Source organism: Numida meleagris, chromosome 5, assembly GCF_002078875.1.
Source record: "Numida meleagris isolate 19003 breed g44 Domestic line chromosome 5, NumMel1.0, whole genome shotgun sequence".
NCBI lineage: Eukaryota > Metazoa > Chordata > Aves > Galliformes > Numididae > Numida > Numida meleagris.
This window is the reverse complement of record NC_034413.1, coordinates 48,905,004-48,924,161: the sequence shown is the minus strand read 5'-3', so window position 1 is coordinate 48,924,161 and position 19,158 is coordinate 48,905,004. Positions and strand designations below refer to the sequence as shown.

At 37.2% G+C, this 19,158-nt stretch overlaps 1 protein-coding gene across 12 annotated transcripts in view; it reads right to left on the bottom strand.

Moving 5' to 3' along the window:
- The window catches only part of ZNF385B (zinc finger protein 385B), a 126,661-nt gene that overhangs the window by 10,743 nt on the left and 96,760 nt on the right, over positions 1–19,158 (bottom strand). For all 12 annotated transcript variants that reach the window (XM_021399562.1, XM_021399558.1, XM_021399564.1 and 9 more), the window contains one exon: positions 10,861–11,020. In XM_021399562.1, coding sequence (XP_021255237.1) covers positions 10,861–11,020 — 160 coding nt within the window. The remainder of the gene's footprint in view (positions 1–10,860; positions 11,021–19,158) is intronic.

Here is a 19,158-nt window from a genome sequence, read left to right as displayed (position 1 = left end):
CTCAATTCCATGCATAAGCAAAGAAATTCAAACAGCTATTTAGGAGGTATATGTAGGTTTTCTGTATCACTATTAGTAATTACTGCTTACATCCAACAACACACTCACCCGCAGTTTTTTTTCACTGAAGATACACAAAATGTATATTTACAGTAAACTTCTGTTTCACAACAGCTTGTTTAAATAGCAACTGAAGCTGTACATGAAGAAAATAAAGTACAACTCGATCATTCTGCATGGTTGTCAATGCCATGCTACCGGAGAGCAGATGACGCATGGTCAGTTGCAACGCCTTCAGTGCTATCAGCCATGTTTACGGTGGTTTGCGACAACACTGCATTTCTACTGAAAGAACAACTGTTGAAAACACAGGCAGTTTGATGAGTCTAACACCTTAAATTGATTTTTGACTATACCATTTGCTACAGTAACTATAACCAAAAGTGATTTTTGAGAGGATGTGTTTGTGTTTTATTTATGGGTTTCACAGCACTGATTCTTAATAGCTTTATGTTGTCACTAGACGCATGGCACAAATATTGTCTTACAACAGCCCTGAGTTCACTTGTGCTGTGCTACCGGGCACTGGTATTGGTCCAAAGTGCTGATTTCTGAGACTAACTGGGACTCTGAGGTAAAGCAGGTGTATCTCCCAAGCCAGCAGAGCTGTATGGAGGAAAACCAATTCTCAGGTTCTCCCTGTAATGTCAATAGCTCCAAATATGACTATGAATATTAGGCTGCATTAAACAACCTGTGAAGCATTCAGTGATTGCAGAATGGGAAGAGGAAATCAATCACATTGTCAAGCTTGTGTAAACATTCTCTCCCTGACCAAATGTGTACCAAAGGTAAAATCAGTAACATTAATTACAGCCATATATAATACAAGGAACTTTGCTGAAAAGCTCATCACTGTAGTTAAATTGGCATCAATAAAGACAGAGTAAAAATGTATTGATTTAAAGATAAAATTCTAACTCGGTTAAAACTTGGTATTTTGGATGCTTGACATATCTGACAGAAAACTAAGAAGTGACACTTAAGTTTCTTCCTACTGGATTAAATACAGCCATTGGTAATGCTGAAAAGAGGCCAGCTAGCTGATATTACTCCAACCCATTATTTGACCTGGCTGTTCTAAGCTTTCTGTGCACACAACAATAAGACAGTCCCCAGACCAAATGATTTGCAGCCTAAGAGCAGAGATCACAGCTGAAGACAGACAGATACAAGAGGCAGAACAACAGGTCGTCAACAGAGGCACTGGTGTGGCAGCCTGGCTTCCCACAAGCTTTCTTCTGCTTTTCAGTTCATCACTACATATATATATAAAATTCAGAGGTGATAGTAGCAAAAATAAGTTTGTCAGCTGCTTGTAGGACGATCTTCACAAACAGAATGGCCAGGAAATGTGCAAAGCTGGTTGCAGCGGCTGAGGGTTGGTAGGTGCAAGTCAGCACCTTGAAAACACACTACAGCAGACTTACAATACATGGAGAACTCTGAAAGTGAAGGACATGAACAATTTGGAGAGAGAAAATCAGTAGTTTTAGCTTGGGGAGAAAAAAGTGAAATAACACAGAAGAACTACTGCTTTCTTCCCTCTGAGAGCCCAGGAGAATCCCTGCAGCACTGGATCTGAGCACACATGACTTTGACTCAGCTGCATTTGTTAAAGACAGGGAAAAGGATGCCTATGTGAAAATGGAAAATTATGAAAAATATTAGCAAGAAACAGAAGAAAAAAGGACTGGACATTAGAAGCTGCACCACAGAAATACTGCAACATAATTCAAAGCATTTAAGAGAGAAACTTGAAGGTAGAAAGATCACAGTCAAAGAGGTTACAAGCCTGGCTGAAAGTCATAAAAAAGATGTTAAAAAAAAACAACATGAGAAAACAAACTCAAAGTGGGAAAAACTTATTTAGCCACATTGTACTTGAAGGATTGCCTAAACAAACTCTAGGATCTACCCTGGGATATAGGTTCGTGCAAAGCAAGATGATCCATATGTCAACATACTGGAAACAATAGTTGCTGCAGTTCTGTTTGCCTTGAAATAAGATACAAAGGGAGAAGAAGATCAATGACAGAATTAATAGAAGGACAAGAAGGGCCTTCCTCAATACATCAGCAGAAAAACTCTGAATAGAAAGGCAGACAATAGCTCCAATGAAAAAAGCAAGCATCAAACCACTATTCTTCATAGAAAGTCTTATCTTCTGCTGGCTCACACTGTTATAAAGGAATAAAGCATGCATTTAAACAATTAATTATCCCTTTTGTGAGGAAAAATATGAACACTATGAGTAATAAATGCCATGAAAGCAATAGCAGGAAAGCAATGAAGTCACTAGTGGTCATAACCTTCACAGCATTTGCAGGCATTTTGTCCTATGCCTCACCATTCATTGCTCAGAAGAAAAAAAAAAACAACAAAGAGCATTAGATTATTTCTTGACACTCATTAAGACAGAGTTAGCTAACTTTGATAAGGGATTTTGAAATCTTTTTTTGTTTTATCTTCACATTTGCTGAATAATGAGACTCTAATGGCTGCCAGACAAAATATCTACTATCTCACCAGTTGTGCAGTCTACTGAGAAATGAGGCAGAAAAACCCGTAGGGCTCTGTTCTAGAAAAATTCCACTGCAAACCTACATGCAAATCAGATGGCACAGTGTATTCGTTAACCCTCTGATTACCTTTAGTTTTCATAAAATACTCTTCCTTGTACCTGAGGCCTGTCTGAAAAATGACCAGGTTTTACATAATGAAAGGTTGTTACATGAAATAAATCTGTTTGACACATTCTAAAGAAAACCAATTTTGTTTCTATACAAAGATGAGAAACAAATGGAAGCTATAAATATAAAGCTTTTCATTTCAAGCACAAATGTGCACTGAAAATAAGCTACAACATATTTTGTCAAGATACTGAAGCTACATCAGGAAATGTCTGGATGGCTCTGCAATACTGAGCGAGCTCTGTAGCTAGACTGATTATTTGATTAACTGCATCACTACTCTCCAACTGGCTGAGTTGAAGTATCATTTTCATTTCAGAAGTATTGCTTGCTTGGCTAAGGTACAACAGTGATGTTGATACTTAATTTCCTAGATACTTTATTTCTGACTTGGCACAGTGAGGACTCTTACAAAGGAACCTGTTCCTTTTTCAGGGTACAGAAATATTTGCAATTTAATGGATTAAAAATGCAACAATGTCAAGTTTTGGTTTTGAAATTTGAGATGGGCTTAATTCTTATGGAAAGAGACTAATGAGAATAAGAAAATATTCAGAAGTCCACATGGCTCTGGAACTGCAAAATCTTGCCTTGCAAAATCTGTTTCTACACCTACCCGTACACCTTCCTGAACAGAGAGTAGCCAGCGTTCCAACCACTGTGTGCTTCTGAGATGATCCTACTGTATCACCTGCAGTTTTTAAGTCAATTCTTTGCATACTTGTGGCTATTTTTCCAGGTATGCTGGTACATACATTAAAAAAAAAGAAACATAAATCAAAGTAACTGTGTAAAAGCTGTATCTCAACAAGGAGAGTTCACATAACAAAAATACCTCTGTTCAGGGAGTATCCTTAAAGTGAGAATGTCCCACAGCTTTGCATTCCTGGGTCCTGTTGCTCTACGCCAAGCCAAATTTACCTTAAAACTATCTTAAGCTTTCATCTTTTCTAAGCCATGCCAGGCTGTACAGGCCAGAATAGAAAAATTTAAAACAGACTTGGAAAACTTCTACACAGTTTGGGCAAAGTTTGAAATATAGTATACGATCTGTTATTACAAAATGTAACTCTTAACTATGCTAAAATAAATCTTTTAGCTTGTAGAATGTACCTTTCTCTGACACCAGACATCTATTGTTCTGTAAATATTTTATATTCCCATTACAGACTGATACATTTATTTTACTGGTACAGGAATGCAAGCTTTTCCATAGTACTGTTTTGTCTTTTTAACATTTTAACAATGTAAGGATATTTAGAAAAATAATACTCAAGGATTATAACAAACATAGCATATTCTACCTAGGTATCATCCTTCACATCCTAAAAATGCTTTGGATCATCTCCTCAACTATAAAATTAATGTTATGTGCTCCACCTGTGAACCTCAAATATATTACTAGAAATACGTTTGACTTGCATTTTGTGCTTAAATAATCTTGAAATTCTACCCACAGCTGCTAAAGTGCTTTGGAACTCAACATAAAATTTATGGGTGTCTAAATAAATGAATCAAGAAGAGCTGACGTTCTGCATGCAAGTGCATTCTCACTGGCCTGTGTCTGAACTACTGATTCAGTACTTGCCCAGACAGAACCACCACTGAAGCCAACTATGAAACACTCATCTTCATTTTAGTTGAATTACATCTATAATTGTGCACTCTCACTGATTTCAGTGGCAGGTTTGCCTGAGGACTGCAAGTATTAAGTCATGCTTTCAAGATTTATCCAATAAATTGCATGTAATTTTCTTAACAGACACGCAAGTATTTTCACTCTCCTTGAAAACAAGGAATAAGGAAATAAAACACAACCTATTGACCAAATACGCATTTTTATGCTACAGGAAGTGTAGCATGTTTCTCACACCAATTCAGTAATGCAATAGCTGTAGAATTATGGCTGGAAGTATAGTAAGGAGGATTTTCAAAAGACCTGTTTCACTGTCTGGTGTGTCAGCCACAGACATCTTTGCTTTGGTTTTGATTCTGGATTTCTGAATAAGCAGTTGGACATTATATTCTAAACGATGCTTGCATGTTACAAAAATGAAGGTAAATATAAGTAAAATAACATTTACAAAAAAAATCTACATTTGTGAAAATTGCTACTAGATACACAGAGGTCTTTTCCCTTAACTATTTAAGAATAGTTGGTGAGAAATACAGAAGAAAGTCACCGGTGAGACAGTTTTCCTCACTTGTAAGTACATGTTTTCCAGAAAAAAATGGTTCTGAAAATAGAACATTTATCTGGTTTAGAGGCTAAACCAAAACATCCTGAAGCGACAGCATTGAGTCCAACCTATTCTTTTATATTTGGAGATTAAAGTCACCGAAAGACCTTTCGTTCTCAACTTTTATAGACAACAAAACCTCTTACTCTGGCAAACTAGACACAGATAAAATTCTCTTCCACTACTGACTGCATGAGTAATCACCATCATTCTCTTATTTATTCCTGATTATGTGAAAAAGCTACATGTCTGGCATCAGAAGCATGGCCTTAATTCTTCAGTAATATATTCATTTAATAAGGAACTATGAGGTACAGATAAAGCTACTCCCTCCCAAGCTTCTTAAAAAACAACAATAAAACCAGTAGCTGTCTTTACTGGGAGTTTTTCTTCCTAAAAAATTTAAAGGTCTAGTTTCAATCCACCTGAGATTAAGAGAGCTTCCACTGACTTGAATTCCTTAGTCATCTAAAAACAAACCTTATGCTTGGTTCACAAAAGAAATGTTTCTTATGCAAATAGTAAACATTCACCAACAGAACATAATCTCGAGGAAACAGAAAAGGATCTATAATTTCTCTCCTTCGGAAATTTTACAAAATCCCAGTCTATGACCCTCACCTTTTCAGATACTTCTGGATCATCGTTCTTTCTAGCAGAGAACAGCAAGGGAGATGAGTGACACTGGTGTCTCAGTCTTACACTCGCTTTTTGCTAGCTGCTACTTTTTAGTCTCACTTTTCTCCATTCTCCACTTTCTCACCTGAGGACTCAAGATCTCTTGTAATATGTTGCAAAAACAACCATAACAAAGAATGATGTCACACATAATAGTTCTGGTAGGTTAGGGTCATTGTGCCATCTCTCTGGCATTATGTTCTCTATGGAAATATACAAATCTATTTAATCATCTGCTAGTAAACTGTGACATTCTATATCCATTTATCATTCTATTATCATTCAAATGAATCTTTGGATATTAGCATATATCATTAGCAGAACAAATAAGAAAAACAGATGTCTGATGTAAGAAGAAAAGAGCTGCTGAGAGATAAATGTATGTAAGTAGATTCCTTAAATGACTGTAGATATATAACTAAAAAAACTGTAGCTGAGAGCATCCCTAGGCTGTGCCTCAAATTCCAGCTACATCAGCAGAGTCAGTCTCATTTAGTCTAATGCCCATCCTTTTCTCAACCCAAACAAAGAAAAAATATGCATGATTTTAAGTATGCCAAATAAAAAATTATGCAACAAAATTCCATTTTTTTTGTAACTGGAAGAAGTAATAATAGTATATTGCATTAGCAATTAGCAAGACACGTGAATGTTCTAGCACACAGAGTACCCAAAAGAAGTCTTATTTAATTTTACAATGCATTTTTTAATGCAGAGCTTCTGCTTTTATATTATGACAGGAGAAAAACCTTACAGTTTCTACAATACAATCTCCAGCTTACGTGCCCTTCTGATTTATATAATGACTGAAGAAAGAAAAAATTGACCTCTTTCAATTTGAGCAGGAATTGCAACAACTCATCAATTAATTGTGTCAGTCACAGAGCTTATTTTTCTGTTAATGGCACCTGTAATCCTTTTCAGCAGAGGTGCGGATTTTGATCTGCATGAGTTAACATTATTATAGGCAGACTGAAGAAAGACCTTGAGTCCTCCAGGAGCTCACAGGAGTTCATCAACACCAAACTGTGCAGAATGACTACTCAAAGTACAGAGAAGCATATGTAAAAGTTTAGAATTTGAGCATTGGCAGGAAGAATTTTAAAATAAACAACTCAAGCAACATAACTACAGGAGTGTCCTGATGGTGGACTTACGAAATATGAACTAAACCATTCCTTGGGACATTACACCTCATTCATAGCTGATGAATAAACAGTACCAGTAATTGGGACACTGGGGAAAACCAATCCATTGCAGTATGCCTGAGTAAATATGATTTAACACATTGCACTCTTCTATTTAGGAATAAAAGGAAAAAAAATCAGGTTCATTGTCAAAGCACCCACAGAAAAGCCCTCAATAAATTATAAATATTAGACAAGACCTCAAGGTCCACTTTTCTAATAAAGCTTAGACCTGCCAGTCCTATCTAATAAGCTAACTTATTACTACATGTCTACATGACAAAGTAGCACTTCTGTTGATCAACATGTCTAGGCTGTTTTCAAAACCTGAGCTAACTCACTGGGCAATTCTAGCAAGCTGGAATAACTAGAGTAATTTCTAAGGGGCCCAGCTGGATCAAACAGCAGCATTCCAGTTACATGATGTTCCTGCTGTCCTCACAATACACTGCAGACCAGCACAGAACTGCTCATGCATTGTCACGACACTGTGAACCTGACATTGAGCTGCCCTGAGATGCACTTACAGAACAAAACTGTAGTAAGAGGAGCCAGGTTTTGAAACAGGGTCCAGAATTCAGCCTGGTTACATGCCTGATATTGCAGATATGCAAGCTGCACAAAAACGACTTCTCGAAGAACATCCTAAGGGATCATCTGTAACACATCCCAGGTAGCAGAGCCTGCAGATCTTATTTGAATGGGGACTGAACTGGAAATGCCCATCTATATCATTTCACAAACAGCTCTCGCTGACGCATGGGAAACAGATAATATCCAGAATTGCTCAAGGACAGAAAAAGGCCTTGTTTTTCTATCCTGGTTTTGACTTCTGAGAAGGTTAGAACAGTTGCATTTACTTTCTGAGTAAATGCAAAGGAAGCAATAATGCATCATCTGTCTGCTTCATTTTGAACAAGTTATTTTGATTTCTAAGTATGATCAAATACCTTATTTTTGTTTGATAAGTAAATAGTGACATTTCAGTCCATTTATTATCTTATATATTCCTGAAGGACACATCACTGTAAGCATATCTCATCACAGCAGATGATGCTAGGCTGGGATCACAGACCCCAGCTTGTGTTACATTCTCAGAGCTACATTTAAAATGCACTCTGCATATTCTAAACTCTGCTATGTACTTGTTGTTCCTCATGCCCTTTTCTAAGGCTGTGCATTCTACTGGAAATACATGTAAGTGCATGTGTAAATTACATGTGTCTGCGTACAATACAGTAATACAATATATTTCAATCTAAAGGACTTCACAAACCACTGAACAGGGTTTCCCTCATACACGCACACTTCTGTGTGATGCCATCCTGAAAACCCTGGGATTCCCCAGGGAGAGTAAGTAATCTTTGCCCCAAATGAAAGAGCAGCTCCCAGTCCTGTTAATGCTGTTGCCCTGTAACTATGCTTCAGAGCACCAACAAAACAGTTTGCAGCATCACAGCAACTGTGCAGTCCAAACCATAAACATACCCACTTACCTGAGAGTACAGCAAACTCAGCATCAGCATACTATGGCTTTACCATTACATGGTTGCTGATGGTCAATTTACAAAAGTTATTTGTGTTGTACTGTATTTTTAACAGCAGCAGAGAAGACAACTCTCATACAAACTGGGCATAATCATACTCAGACCAGGTTCCAGAGTACATCAGGCTGAGGCAAATTCTATCTGCAGGAGCCCACATCCTCCTCAGAACTCCTCAAAACACCTTAAATATTAATTTAACTGCTGTAGCTCTACCAGCAGCCACACTTCCCAAATTGAAAGGAACAGCTGATAGATTCATCACACAAGCTAAGCTAATGGTGAAGTTATTTTTCTAGATATCCTACTTCTGAAAAATACCATGACATCCAAAACAGTTGTGTCTGACCCACAAAAGATGTGGCTTTGTAGCAAACTTGACATATTAGCTCAATATATAGCAACTGTTCTGTCTAGAGAGCTCCAGGGCAGACATCAACATGTCACTCAAAATGACAGCACCTCAGAAAAGCTGCGAGTCATGCCTGTTGTGTCCGTTTATTAGCAGACATACACAACAAAATAGTAAACTGAGTTTATCAACGCACTTTGTTACTCCCTACCCATTCTTCACAAATAGCAGTACAAGGGCAACAAGTAACAAAGGAGCACAAACTTAAAACTCTCTTTTTAATTTCTCATCCTCTCCTTCCACACTCAAGGAAAGGACACCAAGAACAACTTATTTCTTGATGAACACTTCCCATGAACCTAACAGTCCTTACTGTGGTTAAACAACAGTTCCACCAGTGGTGGGATATAGTTCTTTCAAGCAGCCTGCCCTTCCCCAGGCTGGAAGACAGGATTCCAGCAAATTGCCACTGTGATTTATTTTGAAGGTAGAAACACTTGCAGTGGTATAATCCAACAGACACAGATGGCAATCTGTGTAATTTGTGTCAAGTAATTAATAGCATATAACAACATAACGTCAAATCAGGGACAATACTGCAACATCAGGAGTAGGTTTCCATTACTGTTGGCTAAACTATTTTATCCCCTCTCAAAAAGTGAACATAAAGAAGTGAAAGACTTTAGACATATTCTACAGAGAAGAAAATTAAGTCAGGGACAGACCTTGCAGTCTGGCCTAAGAAACGCATAAGACAGTGCTAGACCTGCAGAAAGTAGTTGGAAAGGAAGACAAGGGAGTTGGTAACAAGGCTGCAACTTGTGTTACTTGACACAAGTAGGGCAGGGAGTGCATAGCACAACTATGTGCTCACAGCATGTATTGCAATGTGTTAATTCCTCTGAAGTTTTAATGGAAATCTGCCTCCTAAACAGTTGTCTGAGATTTTACAGCATACACATGGAATAGTAAGCTGTTTTAAATGAAGCTATTTTAGTGTTTCAGAGCGTAAAATATTTATCAAATATTTTAAATCTCTTCCCATTTGATAATGCACATTTTATTTAGAGCAGACGGTAGTTTGCTACTGTTTTACAGTAACTTGGCTTGTTTCCCTGAACATACTATTGGATTCATGTTATCTCACTCAAAGTGTGATTTTCTAGGTGAATCATCCCAAAATTTGGCACTCATAATCACTGCTAAGGACCCAAAGACAGTTTTGCTGGTGTGGAGAAAACAGGGAAACAAATAGCCATTGTTATGGAAATTGGGATGGTTTTTTTTTCCTTTTTTTTTCTTTAATTTTGATGGAGAATGACCTGTGCCAATCATTCCATGGAATCTGAGTCAAGTTCAGCTTTGTCAAAGAAATGGGTAAGTGGCTATCAAAGCAGCAGCAAGCTTATCACACACAACCAGTTGATCAGACCAACAGTCGGTTAACCCACAGTAGGTGCTCTCTCCCGGATGACTAGTGCAATATTTCAGACTGTCAGCGAGTTCAGGAAATTCTCCTGTTTCACTTGGTAACACAACACTCACAGAGCTGAAAGCAGCTCAAACAACTGCACTGCAATTAGTGTTACTGATCTTCCTCAGATTACTGACATGAGGTGAAATAAAAAAGATGTTAAAGCACTAACGAGCTGTGGAAATCAGGAAATAGCTATGTCATGAGGCTTCACTACCTTTCTGTGGATGTGTTTCTTACTGGAGCAGTATTATTTTATTCAGAGAGGAAAAATTTTTAGCAAAATTTCTTGTGCCTCAGCTAAATACACGCATCTCAGACTTGACACCCACCCACATCCATCTATTACTACTGTTGCATGAACAACATAGTTTATATGAGTAAATTTGATAAGAGAACATTAACAATTAAAAAAAACATCAAGAGTCAGCATTCAGCGACACCAGAGATTTTACAGATGTGAAAAAAAAAGCTTTGACAACATCAAAACTAATCAATTCCGTACAAGAAAATATAACAAACAGTTTGGAAAAGACAAGATATGGATCAGTATCATGCAATAAGATTCTTCCATACAAGCATCTAAAAAAGGAGAAAACAAAGAACGTATAGAACAAAAAGTTTTCATTGACCTGATTTGTCAGAGATGTTGGCTGTGACTGGCGTGGAGCAGCTTGGGTTAGCCTTTGCGCTGTCCTTGGAAGACCCAACTTTTGGTTTATTTTTCGTTGCCTCTAGTGCTTTGACCTTCTTGGCATGCTTACTTCCTTTGTAGTGGGCCTCGGCCTGGCTCTACAAAGGAGAACAAATCAGGCTCACTTTCTTTTGTACTTCCGTATAACACAATGGATGATAAGGCAGAAAAGTGACACTTTCAATAGTAGGCACCATATTATTCCATCTGGAAAATTATAGTAGCTTTATAGTAACAGTTTTCCTAATTCCGTAATTTTTCAAACGTTCTAACGACAGGATTTTAATGAACAGTACATGTTTTTGCAAACTTGGAAAAAAGGCATCAGGATTAGATACAGCTCTGCTACTTTTAATCTAATTCTTTGCTTCCATGATGCTTAAAGATTTAAAGAGCTATACAGATGTAAACATGTCCAATTGAGAAAGATGCTACTCAATTTTTATGTACTGTTCCCTAGTCTTTACTGCTTGTAGTTAGAAAGATGTGTCATCCTGTAACATGATTAAATAATCCATTCTTTCTTTCTGTTTGATCTAGCAAAGAAGCCAAAGTATTTTCATCATTACAGTAACAACAATTGAAAAAGGCATTAATGACATTATGACTTCACTATTAGATCAAGCAGGAAGGGATAAAAAGAAGAAACACCATACCTATAAACTTCAGTAGACCCAAGTGAAGTATAGGAAATGAAATATTTATCAGTCTTGATTGTTTAATAAATTGCCTTGCATATATATTTTTTTCCAAAGACTAAGAAAATGGGAACTTGAAGGACAGGAAGTAGAGAAGCTATCTTTTTCTTTCTTTACTTTTCCCGCATTGAAGCACTGTACGTATGTTCTCTTCTTGGTCTGCCCAGACAGAACCACAGAAATAGATACCAAGATGCAATGTTTACTTCACCTTTGTCATAAAAATATCGACAGAAAATAGCTTAGTGATTTTGAAGTTGCACCACTAAAGACACACAAACAAATGCTTGTCGTTCAGTGATTTTAAGTCTCCATTATTATTCCTGACTGTCCATGACAAACTACCCTGACAAGGCAGGCCACTTCATTAGCTGCAAAGCCTAGGCACTACAAACTTAACCTAACCTCAAATTCTGGAAATTTCCAGTAATTTCAACACTTTTCTTGACACACTTTCATACAAAAATGAAAATGCGATCTATTTTCATAATATATTACATCATACTATTCAACATTGCATTTTTCCATTTCCAATGTTTTTTTTTTAATGATTTGAGAGGTAGTATTGGTGCCTCTATTGAAGGTTACATATTAACTATATAAGTTAATATTGCAGTTCATTTCAAAGTAAAATACTTGGAGAAAGCATGCTTCATGTAGCAAGATGACCACACCTTGGCACCTGGCATATAACATCAGTGCAAGGAAACTTTCACTAGTCCATGCAAAAACACTTTTTATGTTATTTAGTTCATTGTGTTAAATGAAACAAATTACATGCTTTATAAAAAGCAATTATGGGATCCAAAAATCTCAGATGTTATCAAGAGTGCTGCCATAACGAGGAAATTGTCATACGGTTGGCAGAAATAGGCATTACAACACAGTCACCTTGGGACAGCATGTAATAAACATTTTATTATATGGAAGAGTGTAAGTGAGCAGAAGAAACAGCTGGACTAGACAACAGAATAGACAGTTTGGTGGTGTCTTCACAAAAACTATACGCACTGTTAAAACTGGTGGAGAACGGCAGTTAAAACAGAGGATGAAGTTCTTACACACTGAAGCTTTGTGATTATATACCTTGTGAAACAGTGCTTTCTAACTCAAAAGGACAGCACGTATAGTGACATGTTGTGGAAATATTTTTTTAAATAGATTGCAGTAAGCAAGGATTCAGTAAGAAAAGCTCCTAGATAAATTTTACGTTGAATTCCTTTGAAATTAAGATTATTTTAAATCTTCTTTATAAAAACAGCAGAGGTTCTATACGATGACTTTAAAATCTTTGGAATTTAAGACACGTACAAACACAATTTAAGGATTATAAAGAAAAGCTACACGGCTACACCACTACTACTACGTGCACTACTTAAAGGGACACTTGTCAACTTCTGGGTTGGAGCTCCTCAGCTCTGAGCGAGGTAGAGGAGTGCAGATTGTTTGCACCCTGTTAGTGCGATGCGCCTTAAGCAGGAGCAGGAGCAAAGTACCGTCACCCTGCCTCTCTCCACCTTTGCCAACCCTTGTCCATTTCTCTGCACTTTGCTGTTGCTATGTGATGTGCTAGGAGGAGCGTCAAGCATAAAAAAATTAAATCAACTATTCACAGGCTTGTACATATGTACAAAAATCAAAGCTTAAAATTGAGGGGTGCATATACCCTTTCCATTACGATACTTTACTTTCAACTTCCAGTAACAACAAGGACAAGATTCTCCACTGGAGCGCTCTAAAGTTGATGATGTCCCTTTAAATAACTGAAATCTGCTCCGTGTGCACTGAGCTGTTGGTAGGACCATGTACTGCCTGGGGCCAAAGCTACGACACAGGAGACATAGGTGCACTCAAGAGAAAGGCTTAGTCAGTCAAATCCTTGATAATAAGCCTTTCTGCTGATATTTGCAATAATAGTGTCAGCAATATCAGTCAGAACCTACGATAGTCTTTGATTCCCTCCATTCAATCCTCACATAGTGTACCTGAGACCTGTTAAAAACAAACAAGCCCAAGCAGAATTAAAATTAAGACTTCCGTAAACACAAAGCCAAGCCCCCTGGATTGTGCCAAATGGCCTCACCTTTAATTTAAATTACATAATTACTATCTTTATACTAACAAATCCATGCTTGTACACTATATGGCCCAAAGGTGCTGCTGTGGCCACCTAAGCCTAGTGTCCGAAAACGTCAGCCTTCCCCAGGCTGCTCAAACCAGCCCTTATTTTGTGGGTGGTGGGCAGAAAAGCTACCTTTGGTAAATTTTTCCAAGCACATTCTATTATTTTTTACACTGAATTTCTCTAGTCTCAGCTTCCAGAGGCTGGATTTTGTTAAAGTTTTGGTTCTTAGGCTCTTTCAACACACGTTCTGTGCATGGAAATATATATACTCCTTTCAAACAAAGTTAGAGGAGCATCCCTTGGAGTGCTGAAGCAATGTTTTCAGAGGTATCTGCAACTCAGAGCTTGCTTATTATCCACTGTGAAATAAATCATTTGATTCTATTCCCTTTGGTAACAAAAATGTGGAAACAACATGGAACAGAATTTCCTCTAATTCTTACAAAAATGATTACTCTCTAGAATTTTCTGGAGTAATCATAAACAAAAGAAAAGGGCAGCCATGGCAATCTGAAATTAGAAAGCATGTTATGATTATACCTGGTACCAATTATTCAGAATATTAATGTCCTAGGCATTACTAACCCTACTTTTATAAGACATTTGTACTGCATTATATGCAAACCTATTTTCTTTACGTCCCATTAAAAACCTGTTTCTGGCACAATACAGCAATATATTACAGGTTATGGGCTTCTGTAATATATGTGACTAAAATATTAAACATATCTTTGGAATAAGCCACAACACATGATTTCTTTCATTTTTTTCAGCTTATACAAGAAACTGAACATTCATTTTCATTTGCTCTGACAAGCCAGAAGATACACACTCAGAAGGTTTGAAAGACATGTTGCATAAAAGACAGGAAACTTACCAGTTTTAATATAAACCCCAATAAAATAACAAGCAAATTAAAAGCAACTATCTTTGGAGTACAATATTTTAAATGGATACTGAATGTACATTTTTGATTCTCATTAATACCAACAATCAATTCATGCAAATTCCATGTGATCAAAACTATGTTTGTGAAAGTAAAAAATGTAGGAAGCAACAGTGGTGTTTCTTCAGGTTGTGAAAACAAGAGCTCTAAAAGCCAAAATAAGTAACCTTAAGTGATGTCACTATACTCCTGTACTCATGATGCTTTTTAGTTGCATAATGGTTCATTTCAGCGTACTTGGCTGCGTTTACTGCAGGAATAAATCAATGAAGTAAAATTATTTTGTTGATGTAATTGTGCCACAATTCAGTATTATTAGCGTAATTAATGCTTTACTTCAAAACAGTTGTTACATTATATTCTCAAAACTAAACGTCTTGCAAAATAAAATTTTGAACTCGCATTACTATGATCATTTTTTAACAAAATGCTTTCTAGGTTATTGAGAAGGATCTAGCTGTGGTGTCCCTGTTCACTGCAGGGGAGTTGGACGAGATGGCCTTCAGAGGTCTCTTCCAACCCTAAGGATTCTATGATACTATGATGTTTTTAGCAAACTTTGTATGCTGTAAAATTAATGACTTGGTTGAAGGAGGGACAAGCTTTTCCTCTCTTAACTACATTTTCCATTGAGACACACAATGTTACATTTTATTCAAAATCTAAAATTTCCTGTGAATTTCTGCTTTTGGTTATCAACTAAATTTTAAATCTAAGCATCAGCGTGTTCGTTTGTGAGACTGTGTACAATACATTAGCCATAATGCACTGACTTATATATGAGTCCTTCTAATCAAACATCAGCAATGCAAATCTTCATCTTTACATGTAAGCATGCTTCCTAAGAATGTGTGAATATAATTAGTATATAATACCACCAGTAGCTTTCCTTAAAGTTAAATATATGTATGTTTACAGATGCATATAAAGAGAAAGAAAGATAACCAGGAAACACACAGATCATAGAGTCATTGATAGCCATATTACCTTTAAGAAACCTTTAAAATTCAGTTAAGGCTGCAGTACAAAAGATGACAGAAATTGCCCCTGTCAGGAGCAGGGAGTGACAAAATATTTGAAATCAGCACTATTCATTTTGACAGCTCACAAGTGACTGAGTTTGAGAATCTATCTGGCGTATGAATGGCTAATTAACTGAATTTATTATTGCATAGAGAAGAAATATGAACCTATCAGATCTCTCAGTGACAACCTGATGCACCTGTGCTGAATAATTTTATCTGTAGTCTGATACTAAGAGTAGATGCAACTGTTGTTAAGAATAGATGTAATTGAAGTAATCTGTAAAACTGAAGTATTCACCTTTTTATTACACCAAAGCTGAGTGTTATTTTTAAAATTCAGCTCTCAGTAGCTTTGTGAAACCAAATTGCTCCAAATATTAAGGTAGATTACTATGACACAGAAGAAATGGAAAAGCGGTGAAAATCAGCCACATCATAAGAAAGCAATGAGTCAAACTTAGTTAACAGCTTTGTTAAATAGTTGGTTTTGAAGAGAACTTTCAGCACATTATAACTCTGCACCCTGTAATCACGCAATATTTCTGTCACGATGAAGCTAACAACTTTCATCATTTTGTCAGGTCTGTCTTCAAAACAGAAAATTGCCTTCACAAGTTCCTGAGATTTACACTTTTAATTACCTCCTACCTGCTCTGCTACGCTCCAAACCCTAAGAATCAGCTCCAATAGTTTTATTCATAAGAAAAATGTAAAACATTTGACAAAAGATGGTGACAGTTCTGTCGATTTTTATTCAGTACTATTGATTATTTTGCATGTTATCTTTTTGACGCCCATGCAAATTTGCAAAGAAAACATTTGGCAACACTAGCCTCAAATTCAAAAAAATTGCCTTCTGGCTTTTTAAAAAAGATGATCACTATTATCACATCATTTTTATTAGCTATATATACACAATAATAAGTTGAATGTCAGCATCTCTTAATGCCCAACAGTTGCATCTGCTTTTTCTGATCTTCCTTGCAAGGCATTTTGTCTTTATTTCTGAGCCTTTGCAGGCAATGCCAAAAGGCAGCACCGACTTAGAGACATCAATCACAGAGTGCAATACCCTGTGCAGACACATGCTTATGCCAATGAAAGGATATTGCACCAACAAGGTGGTACCCACTGGCAGCATCACAGCCAAAGACCTTCCTACAAACAAGCAAGTGACAGTGAGCACTAAGGGAAGCAGATATTTCATTTAGAAGCAATCAACAGATAAGTTTTTTAACAACAAAAAAACCCAAAAATAACGAACACCAGCAAACAAACAAATCATGTGGACTGCTGGTGTAATGTATCTGAGTTTGGAGTACAGATGAAGAGGAAAGTGACTAGACTACCACTGACACTAATAGCTAGTGCCCAAGCTCCAAAAACTCTGTTGACTATCAAAACAAATAATAGGGGAGAAGAGCAGAGAGAATTTTATTGATTTCATAAGTATGGAGAAAAAAGTTTTGCCAAAGCCTAACAGGTATCCTTGTAACCTGACTGATGTTTCTCTTGCAGGTGCCAGTGCCAGTTGCTAGAGCAGAGAAGAACAGACAGCTCGGCACAGCCTGGCCTAAGCTCCACAGCTGCTGGAGGGACTCAGTGCCACATGGCAGCTGTGGGAGATGTGCCAGAAGGAAGCAGAAGAGCAAACCAAGAGTAAGCAGAGAAGGACTCTCTGGGAGACAACAACAGCTATCCTCCCCATGCCCCATTGCTACTGGACCATTATGAGTTTTATAAAGATAGAGCAAGCCTTACTCAAGCTGATTTAGCTTCTGCGAGAATGTCTGCTAAAAACATAAAAAAAAACATAAAAAAAACTCAATAAACCAGACCTACACAGTTAATATGAACACCTATTTAACAAAGCTTATCCATAGTCCATATAGATATAACCATGGGTTTGAAAGGAATCCCAGGGTTCTTAAGAGGACAAAACTATTTTTGAAAGGCTAGGCTAGATCTTTCTCAGCATGCTGCATTTCCTCTTGGCAGAGCACAGCTGTATCCCTAGCTCTGGCAGCCTCTACCCACGAGCAAGATCTGACTTACTACCACAATCTGCTCCACAAAGAGGATTCCCTCTCTTCTACTGGATGGTCTCAGTGACTATAACTACTTCCCAATTTTTCAGAGCTAGACAGGACACAAAAACAGAGCTTGAATTTTACTGAAACACTAGACTTTACAGCATTGGAACACATGCTGTATCATCATCATGTAGAAATTAAACAATAGAAATGGTCTTAACAGACATTTTGATGCAGAGATAGAAATATCTATTTTTATTCTCACATATATTGGAGCAAATCTAATGGCTAGTATATATTTTCAGATAGTTTTTTATAGAAGCATGTTCCACTTCACAACAGAATAAAGTTCATACTGTCTGAAATATATACCTCAATTGTTACTACTATAATTAATCAATCTCATCAGCTACCAATCCTTGCAATGCTATCCTTCTTAAATAGAGATTTCCAAATTAATTCAACATCATTTGATTTCACTTACTAATCATCATAAAAGTTAGCTCAGGAAAAATTTCCTTGCTCTAATTCGTCCTCATATTTTTGCCATTTCATTTCTCTTCATTGTTGAGAACCATACTAACTTCCTGATCAATTAACTTTCTCCTATTTTTTTAATGCTTCTGTCTTTTAAGAAAATTCTGCTCCCTGACTCCACCTGGAGGAGTGGAAAGGAAAAAGATAATGGAAAGGAAAAAGAAAACAGAAAGCAATGTAAATGGGTTGGAATTCCTGCATCTGAATTCCTGCCTAGCAACAGGCATTCAGTTCAGTTAGTGATGTCCTCAGGTGTCCTGTCTGACCATGGACTCAGCATCCTCTGTCAGGCCTACTATCCAGGTGCGGATGTACCAGATAACCAAATGATATAAGACACTTAGATTTAGGCAACTAATCGCAGTCTAAGTACCAGCCAGAGTATCTTAAGTAGGTCATGGGACAAGTTTTGTTGAATCAACCTCAGTTTTTATTGATGTCAGCTCAATGTTAACTTTACAGATAAATTCCAAGTCCCTTGATCTCAAAGTGCAGGAACTTCTCATACTGTCCTGCCAGTGGGGGGGGGGGGGGGGGGGAAGGGCCAGAAGCAGAACAAGGACTTGGGAGGGGACAGAAGCAGAACAAGGACTTGGGAGGGGACAGAAGCGGAACAGCTGGCCAAAACTGGGCAAAGGCCATCATGCAAAAAAAAATTTGAAAAATTGTGGGGAGTGGGCTGGGTAGGTGGCCACATCTTAGGGACTTCTCTGGGCATCAGTTAGTGGGTGATGAGCAATTGCACTGTGCATCAGTTTTTTTTAAATATATATATATATATAAAACTATCATTACTATTAACTTTTTTTTTCCTACTCTCTTCCTTTTCTGTCTTAGTAAATAGCTTTTAATCTCAGCCTACAAGTTCAGTA